Source organism: Dunckerocampus dactyliophorus, chromosome 12 (assembly GCF_027744805.1).
Source record: "Dunckerocampus dactyliophorus isolate RoL2022-P2 chromosome 12, RoL_Ddac_1.1, whole genome shotgun sequence".
In the NCBI taxonomy this organism is placed as follows: Eukaryota; Metazoa; Chordata; class Actinopteri; order Syngnathiformes; family Syngnathidae; genus Dunckerocampus; species Dunckerocampus dactyliophorus.
The window spans coordinates 3,131,162-3,157,552 of record NC_072830.1 but is presented as its reverse complement, the minus strand read 5'-3'; the positions used below and the strand labels follow the sequence as shown (position 1 = coordinate 3,157,552).

General features: G+C 42.3%; 1 protein-coding gene across 4 annotated transcripts in view; it reads left to right on the top strand.

Moving 5' to 3' along the window:
• Window positions 1–1,021: 1,021 nt before the first annotated feature.
• mcamb (melanoma cell adhesion molecule b) overlaps window positions 1,022–26,391 on the top strand; it is a 49,310-nt gene continuing 23,940 nt past the window's right edge. For all 4 annotated transcript variants that reach the window (XM_054794729.1, XM_054794731.1, XM_054794730.1 and 1 more), the window contains exon 1: window positions 1,022–1,156. In XM_054794729.1, coding sequence (XP_054650704.1) covers window positions 1,093–1,156 — 64 coding nt within the window. In that variant the 5' untranslated portion in view covers window positions 1,022–1,092. The remainder of the gene's footprint in view (window positions 1,157–26,391) is intronic.

Here is a 26,391-nt window from a genome sequence, read left to right as displayed (position 1 = left end):
TCTTTATTTTGTTTTGTTTGTTTCCCCTTTAAAAAAACATAATTTTCTTTAACATTTGAACTCTTTGTTGCTTAAATGAGAATGTTTTTCCTCATAATATTACAACTTTATTTTTTATTTTTTTTATCGTAACAATACCTCTTTTTTCTCTTAATGTTTTGGTTTTATTCTTGTAAAATTACAGCTGTTTTTTAAATTTTCCAACTATTTCATATTTCTTTCAAATTATGACTTTATTCCCATAATATTTTGACTTTATACTCGCATGTTTTCCGCAACCTAATTTTCCAAAAACAACAACTGTATTCATTGTTTTGAAAAAAAAGTCTTCCTGTCATATTTCAACTTTATGCTACTAAAATGATAATATTACGTTATTCTCATAAAATGTTGACGTTTTCTCGTTAGATTCCAACTTTTTTCCCTCAATATTTTGACTTTCTTCTTGTCATTTTACTGCAGATTTCTCAGTTTTTTCTGCTGTTGTATTTTTTTGTAGTTTTATTGTTAAATTATATTTTTTAGAATGCGCCGCGGGCCAATAACAAAACAGCCGCAGGCGGCAAATGGCCCCCCAGGCCGCACTTTGGACACCCTGACCTAAATCTTCAGCACATGAGTTTGTCAGCAAATTAGAAGTAAATACTGAAAGTACTTTTATACAGGTATGTTAAAACATAGGAGGACACACCTCCTATGGGTAGAATTTTACTTCAATTTTGTTTTATATTCAGTACAGAGCCGTAATGTGTAAATATTTTAGAATGCAATATGTAATATGTATTATTTATAATCCATCAAGTGCTGTTTTTGATATTTTTAATTTCGTGAAAATCTCTAATCTAATATAATAATTGCTGCATGCTGTGATCCTGGCACCGGTCCTGTACTACGCAATCAAGTGTGGGGGGGCTAATCAGTCATCTGCTTGAGGGAGTTTTTTGGTCTTTCCCCCCCACCTCTACGTACTGTACATCATCCCTCCCTCCTATCTTCCTGGAGGAGCGCTCCATGCCCTCCTCCTCCCTCTTTCTCTCTCTCAGTCACACAAGAGCCGGACATACTGTATCTCCGCAGTACCGACCAGCCAGCATGGACGCACGGGTCGCTGCCTCTCTGCTCGCCGGACTTGTGGTCCTCCTTCACGGGTTAACGGGTGAGTGCATCCGTGGAAACCGCGGAGCTTGAGGTCGTTTTTTTTTGACAACTTTTTAATCAGACATTGTCAGACTTTGTAATTTGTGTTTGTAGTAGCGGTGTGTATTTTAGAGGTTCATGCACGTAAAAAGTCTGCTTGCAGAGACCAGCATTAAGTAAGTAGCGCGGGTCCTGTGTAACCGACATGGGACTCCACATTCTGCTTCCAGTCATTTGCTGCTCTGACCTGGCTGGGTTGCAGGAGCAAGCTGACTTTAACGTATTTATAGAGTGTAGTAATTGAGTCGTTTTCTTCTGCTACTATTTTATTGGCATTGCAGTGAGAATAAACATGCATGCTTCAGTACTCTGGTCTGGACCGAAAATGTATTAAAATAGATACTGCACTTGGCGCGGACTTTAGTGCATTGGTATTGCTTGGCAGCGTGGTATTTTGTCATGGGCAGTAAAGAACATCAAATACTGTAATCACCTGACTGCTAGTTTTCATGACACATTATTTGTATTTGTACTTTATTTATCCCACAGCGGGGAAATTCACTTACGCGGAATAACTTTAATATTCCAAACAAGGATGTCCATTGCTGGGTTGAATACGCTGGTTATTTTTATATTCTGCTATTTCTACCAGCTCAGATTTCAAGAAAAGCTTCTAAACACACACACACACATATTTGTCATTTCTGCATGCATTTTGCTGTCATTTTAACACTCGGCCCGCTTGCAGGTGAACTGTTTGTGCTGTTTGATGCACACCAGGATTTGGATGATCGGGTTCACACACTTGAAAATCAAACTAGCAGGGCGAATGCACTAGAGTTCCTGTTAAGCAACAAACCAAACATGATCAGTGGAAAGGAAAACTTCACTTTTTGGAGGGAATTTTGCCCAATCTTTGCACAATCTTTATGTGAGAAATGAACACATCTTTCTCTTTTCTGTGCGTTCTAAAGATAGAAAAACAGATAAAAAGATGCAGCTAAGAATGCACGTAATGGGAATCACCTATTCTGCCTATAAAGCCCTCTTAAAAAAACTCCAAAAAGTGCCAGCAACGCTCCAATTACATGTAATGTGACGTGCATTTTAACCAAGCTACGGCAACATACTGTAGTTATGCTGAAGAACTACTTTACTGGCGTATTGACACCTTGCCACGCCACACCAGCTAGCTACTAGACAGCTAGCGACTAGCTTCACCACATACTTGCCGGCAGTGCGCTGCATATAGCTGTGAAAGTACGTTTTCTAACGTGCTTTCAATGCTTGTCGCTACAGTGGCATAGGATTGACAATACAATATGTAAATATGACATGATTTACCGTGTTCTGTGGCAACTTTCACGCCTTTCTCCTTTTTTCGTCCTGTGTAGCACAGGAGTGGCATCCAAAATGCGTTTATGGCATACCTTATAGCGGCGGGTGGCTCACGCTGTGCTATGCTGTGGTTTTGCTGACATCCACAGCTCCACGCGGGGCTGCTCACAGCATGTGTCCGCTTACAATGCACGTTCCTCGGCCACAGAGGGTGGCTATCGTACTGGCTTAGTTCATTGTAGTCTAAACCTTCGTCTTTTGGAAAAGAAAACAAACTTGCAGTATCACTCGGACGCTGTGAACAGCCAGCGGCAACACAACGTTGTGGCGTGACTACTATTTTGATGAAAAAATATACCCAACGAAGTCGACGACCTAACTCCGGTGTCTGTTTACTCCGTCCCGACGCCAAGGTCACTTGGGAAACGCCCCTTTCCTGACGACCGCCAAACAACATGGCAGTTTTTGGCCTGTACAAAAATGTAATTTTGACTATTTTAACGTTCGCTTTAAAAAGAAAAACGAACAACGTAGAACATCATTACAAACAATATAGAAGATATTTAAGGCAAGTTGTAAAATCATGGCATTGACCCTTTTTATCTGTTTTGATATCTTTAGATATCTTTGCGGATGAGAATTGCAAAAAAAGTGCAGTTTTCCTTTAAATGTAACACATATTGTCTAAGTGGAGTGGTGGGCATTGCACCGTGATGGTTGTGCACGGACGTGTATGCTGTATAAAGTTGGCCACTCAAGCTGGCTGAATGTACAAGTATATTTAGCCATGCACAGAAGTCCACTTCTCTGCTTTCTGTCAGCTCTTGTCTGATCCAAGCGGGTCGCATAATCACACAATAGTGGAATAAGTTGGAAGAAGAGTGCAGTGGTTTAAAATCATCAGCGCATAATTCATTAGTGGAAGGGATGTGTGTTTGTTCCCGTGCAAGTGTGCTAAATCGCCGATTTCTAGGAGCTGATTTACTTGTTTGCGTGCCATCGATGCTTCTGAGGCCTCCGCCCATCCCAAACCTTTCCTCTCTTTGAGGGTCTGACTTCCATCCTGCTCTCCTGTTCTCCACCTTTCCCTACCTCCTCCTCCTCCTCCTCCTCCTCCACGTATTGTGTTTGTTCATCTCCTGTTTAAGGTCAGCCTGACCATTGTCCGTAGTCTCTTACCAGTACATCATCGGCCCCCCTGACTGCACTGAGTAGTCCACTTCCTGGACCTTGCCTTACTCAACGTGCACATGCACGGAGTCCCTGACAACACGGACTCATTTTTATCTCGAGAAATTTGGCATTTATATGTTTGAAAAGCGTACTCACGTATGACAAAAGGGATGGGTCACGCTGTATTTTCTATTACATCGCTGCTGAAGGCATTTACAGCATTTAATCAACTACAGAGGGTACCAGGCACCCTTTGGCATAAGCCAATTACTGTAAATTTTGGTGTATAAGCCGCTACTTTTTTCTTAAACTTTGAACCCTGCAGTTTATACGCCGATGCGGCTAATCTATGCCTGAATTATAATCTGGTGACATCTCCTTTACTTCAGAATTACTATTGATTGTTTAAATACTGCGCTACTTGTGAGTCAGTGAGGAAACGGTAGCTTTCTTTGGCAGGAGCCAATCACAAGCCATCAGTGCGCTCACAACAAGCTTGTCAACCCAATGGAAATTGCAGGTCATTCTGTGTAACAATACAAGAACATAACAGTCTGATTCACACTGTCATCTTACTGAGAACACTAAATTCATCACACAGCAACTTTACACTCCAAAAGTATACAAACATGTGCCATGATGAAAAAAAGTAAAAGTATTCCCATAAGGCATTGTGTCTGAGCAACACATTCATTGGGGCGCTGCAATGACATCAGCCTCCCTCCCTCTGGGCCTCTGGTGGGCAGAGGCAGCATTGCAGCACCATCCATCTAAGTTGCTTGTCCTCCAATGAACTGCTCCACTGGCGGTAATGCATTATGGGTAGATGTGTTAAGTTAGTGTTAAGTTGCTGTGTGATGAGTTTAATGTTTGTAAGATGAAACCATGAGTCAGACTGTTATATTGAGTAATGACCTTCTGCAATTTCCAAAGGTTGACAAGTTGGTCGTGACTTTTTCCATATCTCATGACTGGCTCCTGTCAAATAAAGAGCTGCCTGGTCCTCACAAACTCATGCGTGCTACAATATGTCATTTTATGATGTGGATTTATAAGCTGGAATTTACTGTATTACTACAAAAGCATATTTATAATAGAATTGAATAATATATATTCAAAAATAATAATAATACACATGAATATAAACTTATTTTAAGTAATAATAATAATAGGTATAATATGATATGTATTACAAAATATCATATAATTATATCATTGTTGTACATTAATATATATTACTAACATTTTAATCAGATTAATCATAGTTTTCTATGATTATAGTATATGATGTTGAACTCGGGAACAATACCCCTGGACTGGCAGACCGGGGTGGTGGTCCCCCTTTTCCAGAAGGGTGATGGGAGGGTGTTTTTCAACTAGGAGGATGACACTCCTCAGCCTCTCTGGGAAAGTCTATTCCAGGGTGCTGGAGAGAAGGGTACCACCGTTAGTCCATCCTTGGCTACAGGAGGTGCAATGTGGTTTTTGTCTCGGTTGTGGAACACTGGACCAGCTCTACACCCTTGCAAGGGTACTGCAGGGTACATGGGAGTCCAAAGGCATTGGACCGTGTCCCTCGTGGGATCTTGTGGGGGGTGCTCCGGAAGGAGTGTGAGGTCGACAGGCGGATCTGCGCAGCAGTAATGCAGTCGCTGTACCGGACCGTCGTGGTGAAGAGAGAGTTGAGCCGGAAAGCAAAGCTCTCCATTTACTGGTCGATCTATGTTCCCACCCTCACCTATGGTCATGAGCTTTGGGTCGTGACCAATAGAACAAAAGTCACGGTTACAAGCGGCTGAAATTAGTTTCCTCCGCAGGGTGGCTGGACTCACCCTAGGACATAGGGTGAGGAGCTCGGTCATCCGGGAGGGGCTTAGAGTAGAGCCGCTGCTCCTTCACATCGAGAGGAGCCAGTTGAGATGTCTCGGGCATCTACTCCGGATGCCTCCCGATGCCTACCTGGTGAGGTGTTCCAGGCATGCCCAGCCGGGACAAGGCCCCGGGGCAGACCTAGGACCTAGGGATTACAGTATGTCTCACAGCATGGCCTAGGAACGCCTTGGTGTCCTCCCGGTGGAACTGGAAGAGGTGGCCAGGGACCGGGAAGTCTGAGCTTCCCTACTGAGACTGCTGCCCCTGCGACCCGGACTCGGATAAGTGGAAGAAAATAGATGGATAGATAAGATCTGACATAAAGGACTGAAGTCATTTGTAATGTAATGCAAAAAGTACAAATGTACATTCAAGCTGCGGTGTGATTATGGGTTTTTGGACTCCCGATTGTTTGGTAGACAAAAGGAAAACGGTGACACAGCCTCAAAAGCCTTGCTTATTTTATTGCTTCCGCTCACACGCTTTGTTTCTGCTGTGTGGGGAAACATTTGATTGTCGCCGTGGAGTCCACTCAGGCCTTAGGCATTGTATTGTATTGTATTGTACTTTATTAATCCCACAGCAGGGAAATCCACTTGTTACAGCAGCAAGCAAGATACGCAAGTAAAGAATACATAGTGACTACAACATGGTTCAGGTGGTGCAGGTGTTGTAGAGCCTGACAGTGGTCGGTATGAAGGACCTGCGGAACCTCTCCTTCTTACACCGTGGGTGTAACAGTCTGCTGCTGAAGGAGCTGCTAAGGGAACCCACAGTGTCATGTAGCGGGTGAGAGGTGTTGTCCATGATGGATGTCAGCTTAGCCAACATCCTTCTCTCCCCCACTTCCTCCACGGAGTCCAGAGGACCGTCCAGGACAGAGCTCGCTCTCCTGATCAGTCTATTGATCCTGCTCCATGTGGACACAGTCTCTGTGTGGATGCCCACATAAGCGCCACGTCTTTTGTCTCCAGCCCCGATGACATCAGAGGAAAGACGGCCCGGGGTGCTGAAGTGCAGCAGTCACCCCCTTAATGAGGACACATTCACTTCCTGTGACATCAGCCCATGGAGTGGGGCCAAAGTGCAGCCACATCGGACCTGGCGCATTTAAAAGGTCACCGCTGTCTGCTCTTCGTACCCACAATAAAGCGCCTTGTTCTGCTGCTGAAGCATGCAAAATGGGGGCTGGACAGATATGGCTGGAGGATCAGCACAGCAGTGCTGGAAGTCCATAAATTTGGATTCCTCCACACAGCCGAGTGGGGCTCTTTCTCTTGTGACCCTTGTTGGAAGTCTTTAGATGCTGTTTGAAGCACAAATGCGCAGTACATTCAGGTCAAACTAATATTTTTATATGCCAAAAACATTTGTGTACAGTCGGAAAACTTGATAGTTAATGTCTGACTTTCATTTTTCATTCTTTTCTTTCCCCATTAGAAAAATGTGAACAAGTTAAACTAGAAGCAAATCAGGAACTGCTGAGACTCGGAGAAGAGATTGAATACAATTTGCTTCTTCCTACTCCTTTTCGGACATGTTGACTTGTGCAAGTGTAAACATTTGATGTTCTTTCTTTTAGAGCTGCATGAATCAATGAGTAATTAATTGATTATCCAGTTAATGAACAACTATTCTGGTATTCAATTAATTGTTTTGGGATTTAAAAATGTAAATATCCTCTGATTTCAGCCTCTCAAATGTGAATATTTTTATATCCTTAGTCATCCATGAAAGCAGACCTATTTATCGCTATAGCAAAACAAGATTTCCACACACATCAGCTTTGACTTTGGAAAACAGTGATGGACATTTTTGCCTGTTTTCTGATCTGTTGCTCACCAAAACACTCACTGTTTGTGTTTGGTTCATATTGATTTGGTCCGTCTACGGCAGGGGTGCCCAAAGTGCGGCCTGGGGGCCATGTGATACCCGCTGCATGTTGTCGAGAGAAGAGCTAACAAAAAAAAAACACAATTACCACAGCAAAAAGGCAAATTGTAAAGAGAAGAAGCTGAAATGTTCAGTATACAACATTCTGACAAGTCTGATTCATGGTGTCATCTTACTAAGAACACTCTACTAACAACGCTGAATTCATCACACGGCAACTCAAAACTCAAAAGGTGTACCTGACAAATACACAAACATGTACCGATGAAAAAAACAACCCTTTTAAAGTTTTCCCACAAAACACTGCGTCTGAGCAACGCATTCATTGTGGCGCTGCAATGACGTCAGCCTCCCTCTGGGATCCGGGTCCTCTGGCTCCCTCTTGTGGACAGGGGCAACATTGCAACACCATCCACCATTTCCTATACTGCTTGTCCTCCAATTAACTGCTTTTCTGGAAGTAATGCATTATGGGTAGATGTTAAAATAGCTGCTGTTTGTTATTTTAAACTCATATAGGTATCTTTTGCACTTGTAATGTATGTTTCCTTGGTACCTTTTGAGTGTTAAGTTGCTGTGTGATAACTTTAATGTTGTTTGTAAGATGACGCCGTGAGTCAGACTGTTTTTTTCACAGCTCATGATTGGCTCCTGTCAAATAAAGAGCTGTGCGTTGCGGCTTATTTATGTACAGATCTGTTTTTTCCTAAAAATTTTGTGGGTGCGGCTTATACACCGGAATTTATACAGTATCTACACATAAATAATAAGTAAATATAAAATAACATTAATAGTATTAACTATATATAATAATGTAATTACATAAATTAATATTTAATAATAGTAATATTAAAATAATAATGAATGAATGAACAAATGAATTTATTAAGTTTAAAATTACGTAAAAATATGTGGTCCCCCGCATCTTTTGATTTTTTACAAAAAAAAAATGTGAGGACCACATCTTTTGATTTTTTACAAAAAAAAATGTGGACACCCCTGGTCTAGGGCATAACCGATTACCCGATTAAATGAAACAACAAGCTTCAGATGAATATAATCCTTAGTTGCATCCTTGCCAGTATCATTACTATTACAGATTATCATTATCGTTTCTATTTGCCTGTGTTGCCTTTTCTGGAAATGACTTTCTTTGGACGGCTGATTGACTACTACCGTCGTAGGTTGGGTGTTTTTCTAGCACCCCCTGTTACTTTGGCAGCCAGCAAAATCTCATGGCAAAAAAGTAAGCCTTTAAAAACTTTATGTTGTGGATACAATCTTAGATTTTGTCCTATCGTAGCAAGCTGGTCTTCTTGAGTCCTGTTTTCTTTACTCTCAAAGGCTAATGCCAGTCATGCCACTTGCTAAATATAATACTGTTATAACTCTATTACTTGCAGGCATTTTAATCGCAGGATCCAGTCAGAGTCTTTTCAATCACGCCACACAGCGACTGAGAAGTCAGACTTTCAAGTGTCATGGACACACTGTGTTTTTGTGTACAGTGTGTGTGTTTTTACTGACTGTGTTGACATGATCTCCTCTGCAAACATCTTCACCAGTCCAAGACTGTAAATCATATGGACGCTGGTCCACTGATCACTCTGACCTTTAAAGGGCATACATTCTAGGAATAGTGAAACGTTATTCATAATCTGATCCGGCAAAGGAGCGAGGTAGAATGAATTCTACTTCTGGGATGTCTTTGTTATGTAAGTCTAAAGTGTTTTAATCAAAACTACACGGGATACAACTCCTGATCCTGAATCTTAATTCTTCATCTTACAAAGACATTTTGGACAATTGTAGGCTTTAAAGGAAGCCTTTTCATCCACAATCCTTACGTGAAACACGAGCATAAACAAGGTTTCATGGTTTTATATGCATGCCGTGACTGTGCAGTAACAGGTACATTGAGTCCACAGAGCCTATTGATAGCAACTAACGCTACTTGCGTCAAAAACAGCGGCATAGAAAGCACTTGTGTTTGCAACTACCAGAAATTCCGGTGTATAAGCCGCCCGTGTCCAGGTCATATTGGTGGCATATTGGTGGCAGCTCTTTATTTGTCAGGAGCCAATCATGAGCTATGACAAAATTTCACAATGAGCTTGTCAACCCACTGGAATTTGCAGGAGGTCATTACTCAATATAACAGTCCGACATCTTACAAAGAACACTAAACTCATCACACAGCAACTTAATGCTGCATTGAGTGGCATACAGTGTTACAATCGATGGAAAAGCTTTGTGTGTTTGGCGAAGAGGACATTGCTCCAAGAGATTGTGTCACAACCATTGTTAGCGCTAACAAACCCTGCAGTGATTGAAACTTTTTTCCACCTACCCAAAATAAACTGGAAAAGACACCCCAGACCAGCTGGGCCAGATGGACAGCTGTCCATGGAGTAAGTCACCATGATATTGATTGTGATACATGGAGCACATAGCACATGATATCACAACGCAGTTCAGCTAGCCGTGTGTAAACAAAACTAATACTTTACAGATCATTTGGTTGTCTATTCGTAGTCGTTCATATGCATTAGTTGAACAATACACTGCATAGCTGCGTGTGTGTAGATTTTATTTTAATGGATTTTTTTGGCCTCTTTTTGTTTGTTTAATTTATGTAAAAGCTCTTGACATTCCCATTACATTGTTAAATACTCTTGAAAAATTAAAGTTCATTGCTTTTGATACCATGTGCTGTCATTAATTTGCCATATAAAAAATGAAAAAATGGTCTAAATTATTTTGGTCAATAATATCGATTATTGACAATAATTTGTAGGACAATTATCGTCCAGCAAACTTTGTGATATTTAAAATTTTGGAGAGGGTTGCATTTCATATGAGCAAAGTCGGAGCAAATTTATTGTAAATGTAGCATAATTTATGCAAACATGATATGTACTGTATATGCAGGCAAAGTATAAACATTTGATGTAGGGATGCTCCGATCAGAGTTTTATGCTGCCGAGTCTGATCATCCAGGACTGAAATCGGCTGATACCGATCAAATGGATTATTTATACATTTTTCAGTTTATTTGTAATGAGTGCTATTGGCTGGGGGTGTCATATAAAAATAGGTACTCATAAAATTAGTAATTAAATAATAAAGGGGGGTCACCAGGATTCTTTTTCATGGGACCCAGAATTCCTGGCTGCACCGCGCTACTGGCTATTTGATGAAAAACGGAAGCATAAAATCACCTTCATTTACACAAAAACATATTTTTTGAAGACAATTTGTGAAACTTTGGCCAACTTCCACCGCTGAGAAAGGCTGCTCTCGTCCGACGAATTTCATTATTTTTCGGGTTATTAGCTGACCCGTCTGACTGTCACGCACGCGCGGGCGAGTGGCTGCGTTAGCTATATTTAATATAGCTGAAATTGTGCACGTGTCCAATTTATTCACAAAGATGAAATGCGAGGAATAAGAACATTAAAGCGATCTAATTTATTTTATTTATTATGTATTGTGTAAAACTAAGACATGAATAACATCAAATTAAAAGTACAAAATGAATGCCGACCCACCATCCACCAGTTCAAGTTCTAGCCAAGTGTTTCCAGAGAGATGATTACATCACTGTTTGACGTGTGTGGTAAAAGGCAGTGCGCTAGCATGAATTCACTTGAGGCAAATGTGTACATTAGCACTCAATAAGTCATCAAAACGTACCTTTGTGCATTCCCACATAGTATCAGCATTTCAGACCAAATATGAGGTGAAAGAAAAATGGTAAAAATACAGCAGTAGTCTATTTGTGCGGCATTAGATAAAGTTAGCACACGCACAATTGACAAGCGTCAAGTGAGACGGATGTAACAGAGAGAATCCGGGCACTTTTCAAAATAAAACATAAAAAAAAATAATGAAATAATGGAAATTATTTTTTCTTTCTGTGCGGCCCGATACCAAATGACCCACGGCCCGGTACCGAGCCGCGGCCCCGGGGTTGGGGACCACTGTTCTAAGTCACAAGACAAATTGATCTCTAACCATGTCAAACGTCGTTTGACGTGAGATGCCGTGAGCCTCCAAAACTCAGCACACTCCGTCAAGTGTTGTTCTTCAAAGCTTTTTACCCCCTCTTGTTTTGAGGGAAAGTGGGAGGACGACGCTGCCCAAGACAATAGTTAGGGTAAGACACTGCACTGCACTGAAGGATGGCTGCGGACTGCAATAGTGCTAGCCACAGGTGATCGGCGTTGAAAGGCATTTATCGGCATGTGATTTTTTTTACGGAAATCGTCCGATACTGATCGATTGGAGCATGCCTAATTTTAAGACGTGTTAAATGTTTACAATTTTACTAGGATTAAAGGATTAAAAGTGTCAAGTATTTTTATTGTTATTGTTCTACTATTCTTAATTCATATTTTAAAAAGAAATATAACATGATTACGGAAAGTGAGGATGGTGGTTTTCCTGCTTAAGTAAACGAGGCGTTTCTAAACATAACACGTTGAATAGGACAGTCCCGTTTGGCGGAAAGCGAACAAAACCAAGTGACAACTTCCTTCCTCACACTGTAAAGCAAGCGTTTACATAAAGACGTCATTCAGCAAGGTTGGAATTGTTTCACTGCTTGTTTCAAGTGCGCGCTGCTCGGTGATGACAACAGCACAAAGTCTCGGCAGCAGCTGAGTCCACCGGAGTAGCGCGTATGAGTATTGACCAGCACCACAGTAATGGTGATAATGGACGCGGTTCACCTCCACAGGAGGATCAGACAGTAAAAGGCCGGCGGCACTCAGGTGAACGACTACAACACATCTCAGCCCTGAAGGCTCAAACAGTCGCTTACTTGGAATAAAAAAGTCTTTAAAAACAAATGCACGGACTGTCGATTGGGACTACATTTGCGTGTGTGGTAAAGACGCGTCATTTGTGACGTCAGCCGTGGCACAAACATTCAGTGACTTGATTTAAACAATAAGATCGTATCCATCTTTTTTATCGACTTCCTGCCAAGTCACGGAAGACAAATGCCTGTTTTGTTTCAAACTCAGATGTCTTTTGTGTCATGGTTTAAAGATGATTATTATTTTTTTTAATGCGCCAGACTCACCCTGTGCTTCTGTTCCTTCTTGGTCTTTGTTGTTTCAGCTTGTTTTTAGCGAGGTCGGAGGTGACAAAGGTCACTGTAAAAGGACATTTCACAGACTCTGCAGTCAAAAGCAGTAACAACACAAAACAGGATGAAGGCTTTTTTTTTGTTTGCGACATCTGCAGATTTTTGCGAGGCCAAACGAGCGTACCTTTTGAGACGGCTTGAAAAGCTGGATGTCTTCAGAGGGTTGAAAGGTCACGTGTCCTTTGGTGATGGTGACGTTTTGGCTAAAACAGAACCCTCATGTTCATCGTCATCATAAGTTGGTGTAGTGAGAGAGTGGTTCATTGAAGGCAGGAATTTATATATCAATCATCATCTATGTATTTCATGACCCGTTTATTATTCATTGTTTATAGTAAATGTAGTTCATCATTGGATGGACTCTTACTAAGAATAAACTGGAAATTTTGCCTATTTTTCTTTCAGCAAACAAAATAAATATCATTCATTGGCTGACACATACAATATGTAAACTACTTTGCTCCCTAATAAAATTGGACTCTCACTTCATTTTTGGTGTCACTACTGATTACTGATTTATTTATCGTCGGCGTGCAACGATTCCTCGGATAATTCAAGCACCTCGATTACAAAAAATTGAGGATTTTTTTTCTGCCTCGAAGAATCGCTTACATCATCTACGCCGAGGACAAAGAAGGAAGGTGCGGGAAGATTGAAGAGGGGAGAGAATGCAACAAGGCAATGAAAGAGAAGGAAAACAAAATGCAACAAAAGAGACCGAAAATGTGTCTAAAGAGCAAATTGAACACCATGACGTGTATCTGTTGTAACGCGGCACTAACATACCACGACAGCACATCTTATCTGTTGCATCATCTCCTCCAGAATGGAGCGAAAGATCTGAGACAAGGTAACATTAACTCACCGCTAATCAGTGAGATGAAGGTTAACGTACCTTACTAGCATAACGTTAGCCTCGTGGAGGTCTAGCTTTCTCTTAATTATGGCTACTGTCCAATGTGTGGCACTTTATTACCATGGTAACATGACTTCATACAGGCTTTATTTCATCTGCAAAAACACAGAAAATAACAACACTAATCAGTAGCTGCTCATTTCTAGCAGACAACACTGGGTCATGGAACAAGGAAGTGGATGTCTCACTCACGTAGTTGAGAGTCATGTGTTCCACTACAGGTGTCTTCATTTGACTCAATATCTTATAAAGAATATGTGTCTTATTTGTACGTTTAGGATTTAGAAATGCACAGCCATCAACATCATGTCATTTGTCATTTAGTCTTAGTAAAGTCATCGTTATTTCTCTCCTTTTGCAGTAAATAGTTCCAGTCTGGGATGGATACTTTCATCTACAAAAGCACCATCATGTAGTCCATCACACCCAAGAAAATACACTTTGTTCCTTTGCACAGTGTCAGTTTAACAAATAAAACGCTTTTGTAGCTAAAAAATTAAACCAATTGTTTGTTCATTGTTTAGTGAAATGTTTCACTTTCTCTTGTGTATTTATCATTGCACTTTAACAAAGCAAAACCTTTGTTTTTTCCGATTGCTTGATTCACAAAAAAAAAAATGCCATTAGAATACTTGATTACTAAAATTTTGGATAGCGGCAGCCCTAATTTATTGACTTTATTTACAGTATTTTTTACATGCTAAGTTTAAATGCAGTTAAGCTCAACATTGTACCCAAATTTGGTGTTTAGGGTTAAATTAAAAGATACAAATAATAATAATAATATTAATGCGTTACAATCAAAATGTTAAGGTAAAATCTAAAAATAAAATAATGGAAAAAATAGTATTTTTCCATTTTTGCTAAATTATTACGTCTTTTCCAGAGTCAGAGGATACCGTTCAAAACATTGAAAAAAAAATCACTTTAACTCCAAATTTGTGATGGACTAATGTTGGCCTTAAGTGTACAGTACACCCCACCTAAAAATGCTTTTTTTTAAAACAACATGTAAGTTCTGTTAACATGCAAACCTGAAATTGTGCACGTGTCCAATTTATTCACAAAGATGAAATGCGAATAAGAACTTTTTTGAAAGAAGTTTCTGGTGCTGAGAGTTGTCACGGCTGTTCAAAGGGCTGAGTTGAGATTAGCGAGGCAACTTCTTCCGGCAAACACTGAGCACTTTGTTACATATTTCAGCTCAAAAAGTGTCTGATGATTGTGACTCACCTCCTGGTGGGCTCCAAGTGTCTGACGACCTCTTCGGTGGTCCGTCCTAATTAATAACTTGAGAAGTAAAGTGAACACTAGTAGTTTTGTCCAAGTGGCTTATTAGCTTCTCTCTGTTTATACTAGGGACCGTCAATAAATTACTATTGCGCTGAAGAGTTTGTTAAAAAAAATGTCATATACTGTATTCTAAGTCACACCACAAATTGATCTCTAACCATGTCAAATGATTAGTCCTACCATAAAAGTATTTTGCACGCCCATATTTTCAAATTTGATCTTTTGTCGGATCTTTTATTGGATTAGGGACCTGACTCACAGAGGTTTGGGATCGGAAGCCAAAAAATGTGGATGGGGACATCCATAGTGCACATCATAAAAAACAAAAACTTACATATAAAGTGTATTTATCTCTATTTATACTGGAATGCTTTGAGTTGGGAGCTACAAGTGGGATATTGCCACTTCCCAGCAGCCTTGAATGCATCATTATTTCACGTTTATGTAAACAATTAACAATGCCAAATGTTGTCAATCATTTTTGACATTTTTAAAATGATCTTTGTGAATAATGCATATGAAACTGAGCCCCCCAACTGCAAAAATCACTAAATTTGATCGGACAACATTTGTAGTTTGTTTCTTTGAGCCGTTTTTCTTCAAGTTCCCGACTGGGCATCCGTTTGGAAACATTTCAATCAGCTTTTTGTTCCCAGTGCGAGTCAAAGGTCGCTTAGTAGCCCCCGAGGGAGAGCCAGTTGTTCCCGCTTGTCATTCACACTGACGCCAGTGTCGAGTTGTGGTGGTGTGGGGGGGTCTTGTACATGGGCGATGTTAGGATTTCAGAAAATGATGAACATTCCTGGAGGCCGCATGGGGTGTGAAGTAGCAAATGGAGTCAGCGTTCCCAGGGCGTTCATCATGTTGGTGAACATGCGACACATAGCAGTAACGTGTGCAATATAAAGTGTAACCAGGCAGGGGTGTCACCAGGAAAAAGAAATCAACCTTTTATTTTTTAATAATCACCCCTATTTTTTGGGGCCCCTGACTGAATTGTTCTAATTTTCCCCCTCTATACAACACCCCTGCACCCAGGACGAAATGTGTTAGCCTCGAAAACATTCAAACTCACCAGACTCACCACTCATCAGAACTCACCACTCATCAGACAGTTTGTAAGTAAACAGAGGTAAATGCTAATAGCCTCCAGCTAACTCTTCTACTGCTGAATTGATGCACACAAAAGGTTGGAAAAATGTCAAAACTGGTCTGCCCCGGGGCCTTCTGCCCGGAACACCTCACCAGGGAGATGTCCGGGAGGCGTCCGGACTAGATACCCGAGCCACCTCAACTGGCTCCTCTCCATGTGAAGGAGCAGCGGCTCTACTCTGAGCCCCTCCCGGATGACTGAGCTCCTCACCCTCTCTCTTAGGGTGAGTCCAGCCACCCTACGGAGGAAACTCATTTCAGCTGTTTGTATCCGTGATCTAGTTCTTTCAGTCACGACCCAAAGCTCATGACCATAGGTGAGGGTGGGAAATGGGGGGGTAAACTCAGTGCTTTGCCTTCTGGCTCAGCTCTCTCTTCACCACGACGGTCCGGTACAGGGACCGTATTCCTCCTGTCGACCTCACGCTCCAACCTTCCCTCACTGGTGAACAAGACCCTGAGATACTTGAACTCCTCCACCTGCGGTAGGACCTCATTCCCAACCCGGAGGTGCAATCCACCCTTTTCCTACTGAGAACCATGGCCTCGGATTTGGAGGTGCTGAGTCTCATCCCAAAAGCTTCACACTCAGCTGCAAACCTCCTCAGTAAACACTGAAGGTCACAGCACGATGAGGCCATCAGGACCACATGGTCTGCTAATAGCAGAGACCAGATCCTAAGGCCCCCGAACTGGACTCACTCGTGTCTAGAAATTGTGTCCATGAAAATGATGAACAGAACGGGTGACAAATGGCAGCCTTGGTGGAGGCCAGCATTCACCAGGAACAGGCTGGACTTGCTGCTAGCAACCAGCCTCCTCCTCCGGTTCTACAAGGACCCAATGGCACGTAGTAGTGCGCCACCAATCCCGTACTCCCAGAGCACCCCCCACATGTTTAGGCTTTCCCAGGGAGGCTGAGGAGTGTGATCCCCCTATAGCTGCAACACACCTCCGCTCACCCTTGTGGAAAAGTGGGACCACCATCCCGGTCTGCCAGTCCAGAGGTACTGTTCCCGACTTCCTCGCAATGTTGAAGACACGTGTCAGCCAGGACAGTCCCTCGACGTCCAGAGCTTTAACGAATTCAGGGCGAAACTCGTCCACCCCCGGAGCTCTGGCGCTGGGGAGTGTTTTTGACAACTGCAGCCACAGTGATGGAACTGTCCTCGTTCGTGTTCTCAGACTCTGGTTCCCCTATGGAAAGTACGTCAGTGGGATTGGGAACGGCCTCAAAGTATAAAATGAAATATAAAAAATATAAAATACAAAAAATCAACATATAATAGCTAAATATGAATAAATAATGCGATTATATCAATAGAATGATCATCAAAAAGTGCAGTAAAAGTAGGTACACTAGAAGAAGTTCATGCTGAGTGACTTTTATAGCGCATATAACACACTTGAATTCATTTGATGTCTATTGACTATTGCGGTCAGCAGCACCCAAAGCTGCAGGCATCGACTGCAGCAACAATAACACTGGAAGTGAAACGTAATCCAACACTACACTTTAAAACGGTCTAAATTTCCAGACTATGAGCGAAGAGAGTGCTTGCACCTGTGTGATTGACATCATCCAGCGTGACCTCAAGCCTTTTTCATGAGATCCTTTTATTGCAGTGGCACGGCATATGCTTTAAATTTGTCACGTGAAGTTTAGTTTGAGAGTGCAGCTGTAATAATGAGAGTAGTACACTGGTAGTCCGACTGTCAGCTTGTGTGTGTGGGGGAGTGTGTGTGTGTGTGTGTGTGTGTTTTCATAAAAAAAATCCGGAGGGCCAGGAGACATCTAACGAGGCAGGGAGTATAACCACCAGACCCAGTAGCCAAATATGTATTTATATCCAATGCAAAGCACCAATTCATGTGTATAAAAAAATATTTTTTTTATCATTTAATCATATTTTTTGTGTAATTTCCTTCAATATTGTTAATATAATTCAAAGCAGTGACTATCTGCTGTGTGAATGCTGAACTGTGTGTAGGCGGGGATGGACTGTATATATTTTTTGTCATTGGCTTGTTGGGCAGTTGAGAATTGAGCCCAATGAATTCTGCCTAGCAACAAATGTGTGACATAACCAGGAAAACCAATCAGATATGCAGTGTAGTAGCTAGCTCCAGCTACATAACATCACACATACTCAGTGGGAAAGTACGACAGGTGGAGTGAGAATGTTTTGTTTTAGAGGGCTGGTAGTCCAGGTTGGTCCCTGTCAGGACGCTTTGCCTCCCCCCTGCTTAATAATGGATGTTGTTTCCCTGAAATAATGCTCCGCGCTGGTCTAAATGCACATTAGGATGCTTTTAACCTAATGCAGTCGTTCCTCTGACTCCACGCAGTCAACTGATGTGGCTTCACTTTGTTGTTTAGTTACACCACGCCAGCAGTAAGCACTCAACCTTCGTGCTTTTCTGCTCCTCTCGGTAGCTTTAGCTTAGTCGATTGGCAGATTAACGTACATTAAGTTGTACGATGCGGTGTTTCTGTTGTCGTTGCTGTTGGAGTGCCCAGCAGTGCCCAGCAGTGCCCAGCAGTGCCTGACAGTGCCCAGCAGTGCCCGGTGTAAATAACAGTTAAAAGTAGACTATTGCAATGTCAGGAGACATTACGTGTGCTGGATGAGGGGTTAAGAAAACCAAAAATGAGCAGGAAGGTGTCTATGCGGATGTTGGAACGGTTGTGTTTCTGTTCAGAAATGAGGAAGTAGTTGCTGAATGCCTTTGATCTAATTCTGGAAAAATAGGAATATCCGGAAAAGTGGGAATTGCTGTAATGGAGAAAATAGCACAAATGTCCTGAATTATTGAATGGTTTGATGTTTGAACGATTGGAATTTGTTGAGAAATGTGGAAGTAGTTGCTGAATGCCTTTCATCTAATTAGATCAAAGGCATTCAGCATTCCGGAAAAATGGGAATGTCGAGAAAAGTGGGAATTTTTGTGCTGTGGATAATAACACATATGTCCTGACTTAGTTGAATGAGTTGATGTTGGAATGAGGTGAGCCGGTTGAGAAATGTAGATGTAGTAGCATTCCTTAAGAGGTCATTTGTTGGGAATTTTGGGTAAAATCAGAATTTTGTAAATGTGAAAAATAGGTAGCCTTAATGTCTGGATTGTGCTGAACGACGTTATGTTGGAATTATTAGAATTGGTTGAAAAATGTCAAAGGAGAGCAATTAACATCAAAGAAAATGACAGTAATTAAGATCAAAAGAATAGTGGGAATGTCGGGAAAAGTTGGAATTTTTGGAACGTGGAAAATGGTCAGTTTGAAAGCCCTGAATGAGTGGAAGGTTTCATATTGGAATGGTTCAAATGGGGTGAGAAATGTGCGAATGGTGGAAGTTTGAAAAATGGCCCATTCATTTTCAGTGGGAAAAATGCCATGGAATTTTTTCAGTTTTGGAAAATCTGGGAATTTTTTTCAAAAAAAACTAAAATGGTCACATACTATTGGTACGCATTCGCACAATCATGTGTTTGTTGATGGCGCTTAGTCGTTATTACCCACATAGAATGGCAGCTTATTGTTTTTATTGTGTGAACTTGCTGTCACTTACGTGCTGCTTATTTTTTCGGTTCTCACCGTGAGCGAGCCTGTTTTATGACCGTCTGCCCGCTGTCACGCTGCTGTCAAGACATTTGTTGGCTATTGCTGACGAGTTAAAGTACTGCTTAGTTAAGCAAGCTGAAGTGCCTCTGACGATGCAGTTACGTTGCCATCTACTGGACGGACTTGTAACAACAAGCCACTCAGACATTATAATGTCATTGACAGAATGACCAAATCTAAAAAATACAATTATTGTACAGAAAACAACTCTGTATTTGGAAGATAAATTAATTTCAGTGTGTATTTTGTGCAGAAGCAGGGCATAGGTCAATGGAATTTTGGTGCAAATCCAGGTAAAGGTGCTTCGAGGACTATTCCTGCACATTTGACTTAATTTCTCAGTGAATACCCTAAATACTGTCATTAACAGCTCTAGTCAATGAACGGCAGCGTCTCCTATAGTCACCGGGTGCTTGGTCTACAAAAGCAAATAAGCGCTGGGGTCTCTGTAGGCTGTAGGCAACCTCCTGATGTAGTTTTTTTCCACAGAGGTGGACTCTTGAGTTCCAGGCGTATTGAAACATCGTGATTATTTAGTTTTGTGCCTCTGCCAGGAGATATAACTGATGCTGTGCTCAAAGGCTCATTGTTATCAGCACTGTTCATGCGCATGTCGGGTCATGTGACTTGCTTGAAATCAAAATATTTCAGGGGAAGCGCTCAGCAACGAAGGCATGTGGGCATGATTCAATAACAGAGTGTTTTCTAAGCCAGTTTGATCATGAATTTCTATTTTAGTTGCTGAGATGCCTCCGACAGCCCCAATCATAGCGTAGCTGTATGTTAGCTAGTCCATCAGAAGCATTGAGTGTTTAAACAGGATGTTGTGGCTGGGCATTAATAATGCATACATTATCTTAATTAATATCAAGGATGGACACATCATGAAGTACATCTGTGTCCCTAATATATCGTGTTTGGTGTCTAAACCACCAAAATGGATCGCAACACGTTAGACTTTTTTTGGGGTGATAATTATTTCAAAATCCATAACAGCAGGAAGGAAAAGTATGCTAATGACCATAGAACCAGAAATGTACGTTACCGTATAGCTACCATACGAATGTTCCCTGTGGGTTGTGCTTAAGATGCTAGCATACGTGTACCGTAATTTCCAGTGTATAAGCCGCTACTTTTTTCGCAAACTTTGAATCCTGCGGAGAACTACCTATAAACTCAAAATAACATAAGGTAACATAAATAGAACATTACAATAACAAACAAGGTATTTAACTGCCAGAGGCGTGATTTCCCTTGGGTTGATAAGCTCGTTGTGAGTTTTCACAAAGCTTCCTGTCAGATAAAGAGCTACCAAACCATCCACAATCCTTATGTGAAACATAAACACATATTTCTTTCCCTTTTCTGTGCGTTCTAACAAGGGAAAAAGAGCTAGCATGAGCCAGCTAACATTGCACGTCATGGGAGGTACTTATTTCGACTATGAAGCCCTCTAAAAAAACCTCTAACAAGGTTTTATGGTTTTATATCCACGCTGTTATTGTGCATTAACAAGTACATTGATGATAACATGGAATACTTACAGTATCTTGCCGTATTTTGATTGATTGAGTTAAAACATTACCGAAACTTCTTTCCTGGGCGCATTGATCTGACATAGCCCATAGGAGCTAACGTGACCTCCGTCAACAGCAGCAGCATAGAAACTGCGACGACACTTCCAATGTGCGCTCTCATTGGGATGGCTGTGTCTTCCAGCACAAGGCTTGTGCTCCAGTCCTCACCTGAAAAATGCAAACGAGCCGGTAGTATCCACTCTTCCGTCTGTCCCGTTGCAGTGGCTTGAGGCGTTGTGGGTGACGCTGAGACGAGCGAGGCGTTGTGTTATTCCGCTAGATAAATATATTTTTTCATCTTAGCTGCAAATATGACAATATCGCTGTAGCTTGGTTAACATGCAGGTCAGTTATGTACAGTAAATGGAACACTGTTGGCGTTTTTGTAGTGTTTTTTGTTCGGGCTTTATCTTCAAAGTAGGTAATGAGAGAAAGGCTTCTTGAGACGTCATCTGTACTTCTGTGAAGAAGGTGTCGGACGTTTTGCTCCTCATCCGTGAGACAAAAATGAGTGCATCCTAAAGACAAGGCTCCAAACCAGAAACAGAGCAATGTGATCTATTCCATCCACTGTAAAGATGAGGAATGCAACTACATTGGGGAAACTAAGCAAATGCTCCAAAAAAGGCTTTATCAACATTGCAGGGACTAGTGGTCCTCAATCAGCAGTACATCTACACCTTAAAGCAACCAATCACTCTTTTCAGGACAGCGAGGTAAAGATTTTGGCCAAAGAAAACAGATGGTTTGAAAGAGGAGTAAAGGAAGCTATTTTTGTCAAACAACAGAACCCATCATTGAATGGGAATGGTGGTTTGAGGTTTAATTTGGACCCTGTGTTCAGCAGGTTACTGAGACCAAAACCCACAGCTCTTAGTCTTTCAAACGAGGTGGAGCCAGGGCCGAGCCAGAACAATAGATGCTAACGAGACCGTATCAGAGTCGTTCATACCCAACTCAGGGAGCGACACTTCCCTTTTATCGGAGGTGCTAATGTCAGGAGAGGATTATACCACTACTCCGCCCAGGGTTAGTGTAAGGAACCAATAGGAGGAGGGCGTTGGCACACCAATTCCGCCCACTCTTACTGTATTTAAGGCCTAGGCTACCAGCACTTGTTAGTTCGCTGACGAAGCTCTTCGGATGAGGAGCGAAACGTCCGACACCTTCTTCACAGAAGTACAGATGACGTCTCAAGAAGCCTTTCCCTCGATGGACAACTCCTGTACGACTGAGAGCCTACACAGATTCAAAGTAGGTACCTCCTCTGATGTGCATTGTTAGCTGGCTCATGCTAACTCGTTTTCTCTCGATAGAACGCACACAAAAGGGAAGGAAATATGTGTTCATGTTTCAGGATTGTGAATGATGGGCAAAATTCCAAAAAAAGGGCAGTTTTCCTTAAAACATCGGTGTGTCTTAAACACTGGAAATTACAGATATTCTCAATGTTTTATAATCATTAGACAAACTGTCAGTGACTTAAGGGCAATTAGTCCTATTTGACAGACACGTGCTTGTGGGTGTGTGCTAAATGACATGGTCATTGGGCCAAACACCCTACATAGAGCAGGGCTGTCAAACTCATTTTCATTGAGGGCCACATCGCATACAGCTGCCCTCAGAGGGCCACTTGTAACTGTCAGTATATGAATATCAATATGAATATAACCTCATGATATTATTACACAATTGCCCATGCAATTGATGATTATATTTTTACTAACAAATTGATGGATAACTTGCTTCGAAATGAGAAGTGAAGTGAGAATGTCATGGTGACAAGCAGCCATTCAAGTATTTTATTTTGGAAAACTGCTTGGAATATCTTGCTGCATGATTAGATAATACTGACGTTTAGAAGAACTGCATGTAGTACAATTTTTCTGTCAAAAAGACAGTTCAAACACATTTAGATGGACAAAGGTGAAGTGCATTACTGACATGCATTATCCCCAGGGTTTTGCAGGCCACATAATATAATGTGGCGGGCCACATCTGGCCCCCGTGCCTTGTGTTTGACACCTGTGCCCGAGAGTTACAGTGGGAGTTTTGTAGAGCACATTGAAATTTCAAGCCAAACTTGAACATGGGGGTCAAAATTCGGGGTTAAATAAATTAATAGCACAAGCAACACCGTCGGGGTGTTCGTCGTCGACTTTTTAACTTATTTTTCCGCCTGTATGTCACTTGCCTGTGCACTTAATGCAGGCTTGATCATACTGATGCTTTGACTCTAGAACAGATCATTTGCATTACTTGTTACCAGGATTACCAGGATCCAGCATTTGAATTTTGATGGTCAAAGTCAGGCAGAAGATTGGTAAAAGATAATAAAAAATGAGACTGCTAACATTGTTCACAAGTGAAAAGGCTCTCAGTGAAGCCAGTCTAAGTTTAGCCATAACATGCTAGCAGCAGGGAATGCTCTCATACCAGTGAAGCCATGTCATGGGATGCCTCTACCGACACCACCACCCAAAATACCGTCCAATTTGGCCTTTCCCATACTTCCAAACGCTTTGTGTTATTTTATATCTGCGGGGACCTTTTTCTGTAGTTTTGGGGACGTGGGAAAGAGGATGGAGGGGGCGTTTGTGCCATCTCAGGGGCAAGGCGTAAGGAGGAAGTGGCCCACACTGAGATGCAATCACACACACGCATTCAAACGTGAGTCAAAATAGATTTGTTATCAATGTTTTCTTAATGTTGAGGGAGTCGTGGAGCCGTACGTGGGAATTTCTCACATCATGCCAGAAGGCATTCGCTTGACATTTGTGTGTGTGTGTGTGTGTGTGGGGGGGGGGGGGGGGGGGGGGGGGGGGGGGGGGGGGGGGGGGGGGGGTACAAGCTCTTAAGTTGGAGGTAGAGGATAGTGGGTCTTGTTGTTGGATGCCAAACAGACAGAAGAGCTTCAGAGGAAGACCAAAGAGCTGCTTATCTAACAGGGATTAGCTTCAGGTCAGGTAGCCTGTGGCTGAAGGCCTTCTCGTGGCCTCCAAAAGCCACCGCGTTTTATCTCGCATGACGACACTAACAAACACAACATAAAAAAGCTGTCATATCCATGCCAGACCAGGAGTTGGCGACAGTACTTTGCAAGAAACAGTACAGATGCGCACCAAATGGGAAACAGTCCCTTGGTCTGCATATCATTTAATTGATTCCAGACTCAATTGCGAGAAGTGAATTTCCGAAGTACAATTCAGTATTAATAAAGTGATTATTTGCATTGTTAGAGCATACATTTATACATTTATGTATGGCTAACTAATATTTTTGTAGCTAGAGCGTAGAAAACCTGTTTACGACCTTCTAAATACAGTTTTAAACATTACTAGAGCCCTCTAGACATTAAATAACACCCCTACAGTCACCTTTACACTCCTATTACCCAATATAGTAGATGTAAAAAGAGAAAATAAAACATTTAGGACGTAAATAAGACTTGTGCTTATGTGGGTGTTGTTGTTAATGTGTTCGGTGGTAGGGGAGCTGAGTGGGGGCGGACAGGAAGTGACGTCCGAGTTGAAGAGTTGTGTTTTCGCTTGGTGTGGGTTACGACCGCAACCAGTAGGCTGTGTTAGGGATTGTTGTGCCTGTTTAGGGCCTTACTGTATGAAATCAGTATGAAATCATTTTTTCCACAAATTCCATTTTTTCCCATTTCAATTTTTTCAAATTCCGTTTTTTGACCTTTTCCAGTTATTTTACCAGCATAGAGTGTGTGCTATTTGGGTTAGTGAATAAAATTTCCATCCTTACAGTTATTGATGCAATACACCATTGGCCCATTTTGCCCAGTAATTGCGAAATGGATGTAGCTTGACTGGTCACCCAGAAGGCCGTTCCCGTGTGGATGAGAGGCGGAAATCATAAAATACTTGGCTGTTTTGACCTGAAAACGTTTCCATGTGGATAGCCCCTTAGCTTCCACAGGCTGTGACTGTCAGCGCTTTGCTATGAGAAAATGCGGGCAGACGTGTGGAAGCCATAAATTCAGCATTGTGACAACACTGATTGCCGTGCTGCTGTAACAGTTGTGACCCCCCTCCCCTGATGTCACCCTGATAGACAGACTGGAGTCTGGCCGCCTGAGAACCGAGCCAAAATCCAGCACCAGCTAGATCTCCACAGCACGTGGTTTGCTGAAACCCAATACAGAGTCGGATCTCTTGTCGAAACCAGAGAGGGAACCCGCTTCCCTCCTCCCTTTCTGTCCCGATGTGTGGTCCGCTCTGATCATCTCCTCTCTATTTACATTCTTTGCATCCTCCCTCCCCGCCGCCTTTAGGAAATGGTTTATCCTGGTGGCATGTTCAGTGGATACTCACGGCACGTATAAGGAAAACGTCCGACAGGTTGGTGCGACAAACTGACCTGCTTTTTGCAGCGGAATCATGGGAATGTGCGGCTCGCTTCCTGTGTGCTGCAGCTGCTTGCGTCCATCACAAGGAAATACATAGCACCTGAACGCCACATCTGCCTGCGTCTACTTCCTGCTATTCCTGCTGACTTTCCTCCACCACAGAGATCATGCTGTGCTTCGGAATGTCACAGCACATCTTGGAATTCAATGAAGCACAGCTCCCCGGTGTCGGCAGCACTCATGCAGCCCCTGATGATAGGCCCACTGATAGGCCCGTGGCGCCTCCAGAGAGCTCATTGGCAACACCTGGCGTCCCAGCACATGTTCGAATTCATGTTCACCTCAATGGACCCACCTCCCCCAGGCCGTGATTATCTTGCGATTGACTTGCGTCAACCGGCTATTCTGACAATAACGGCTGCGTGTTGACTCGTACGGTAGTAAAAACGGCTGCTGAGATGTGAGGGGTGTTAAGGGTGTTTTTTAACTAACCCTACAAAGCTAACTTCCACAGTGGGTGGGAATTACAGTAAGTTCCCCTGCTCCGGCCCAGGCCAGAGTCCAGTTACAAGATTCTATTTGTGAGTCCTCGCTCTCTTGCTCCTTCAGTGCAGACAAACACAAACAACAAGGCTGGTTGTCAGGGGGACTTTACGCAAGCCACATGCACTCTGCAGACCACGACAGCATCTGATGTGTGCCTCAAAGATGCCAAGGCCTCTCAGGGGCCGTTCACGGATTTTGAACGTTTCGGTTGTCCATCCCTAAAACATGAGCATGGTGAGAAAGTTACAAACAAAACAACAATGTCGGACCATAGCCGTGTTGTTGTGTGTGTGCACCAATGCCAACTCCTGGCCTGGAATGCGTATTACGATATTTTCAGTCTTG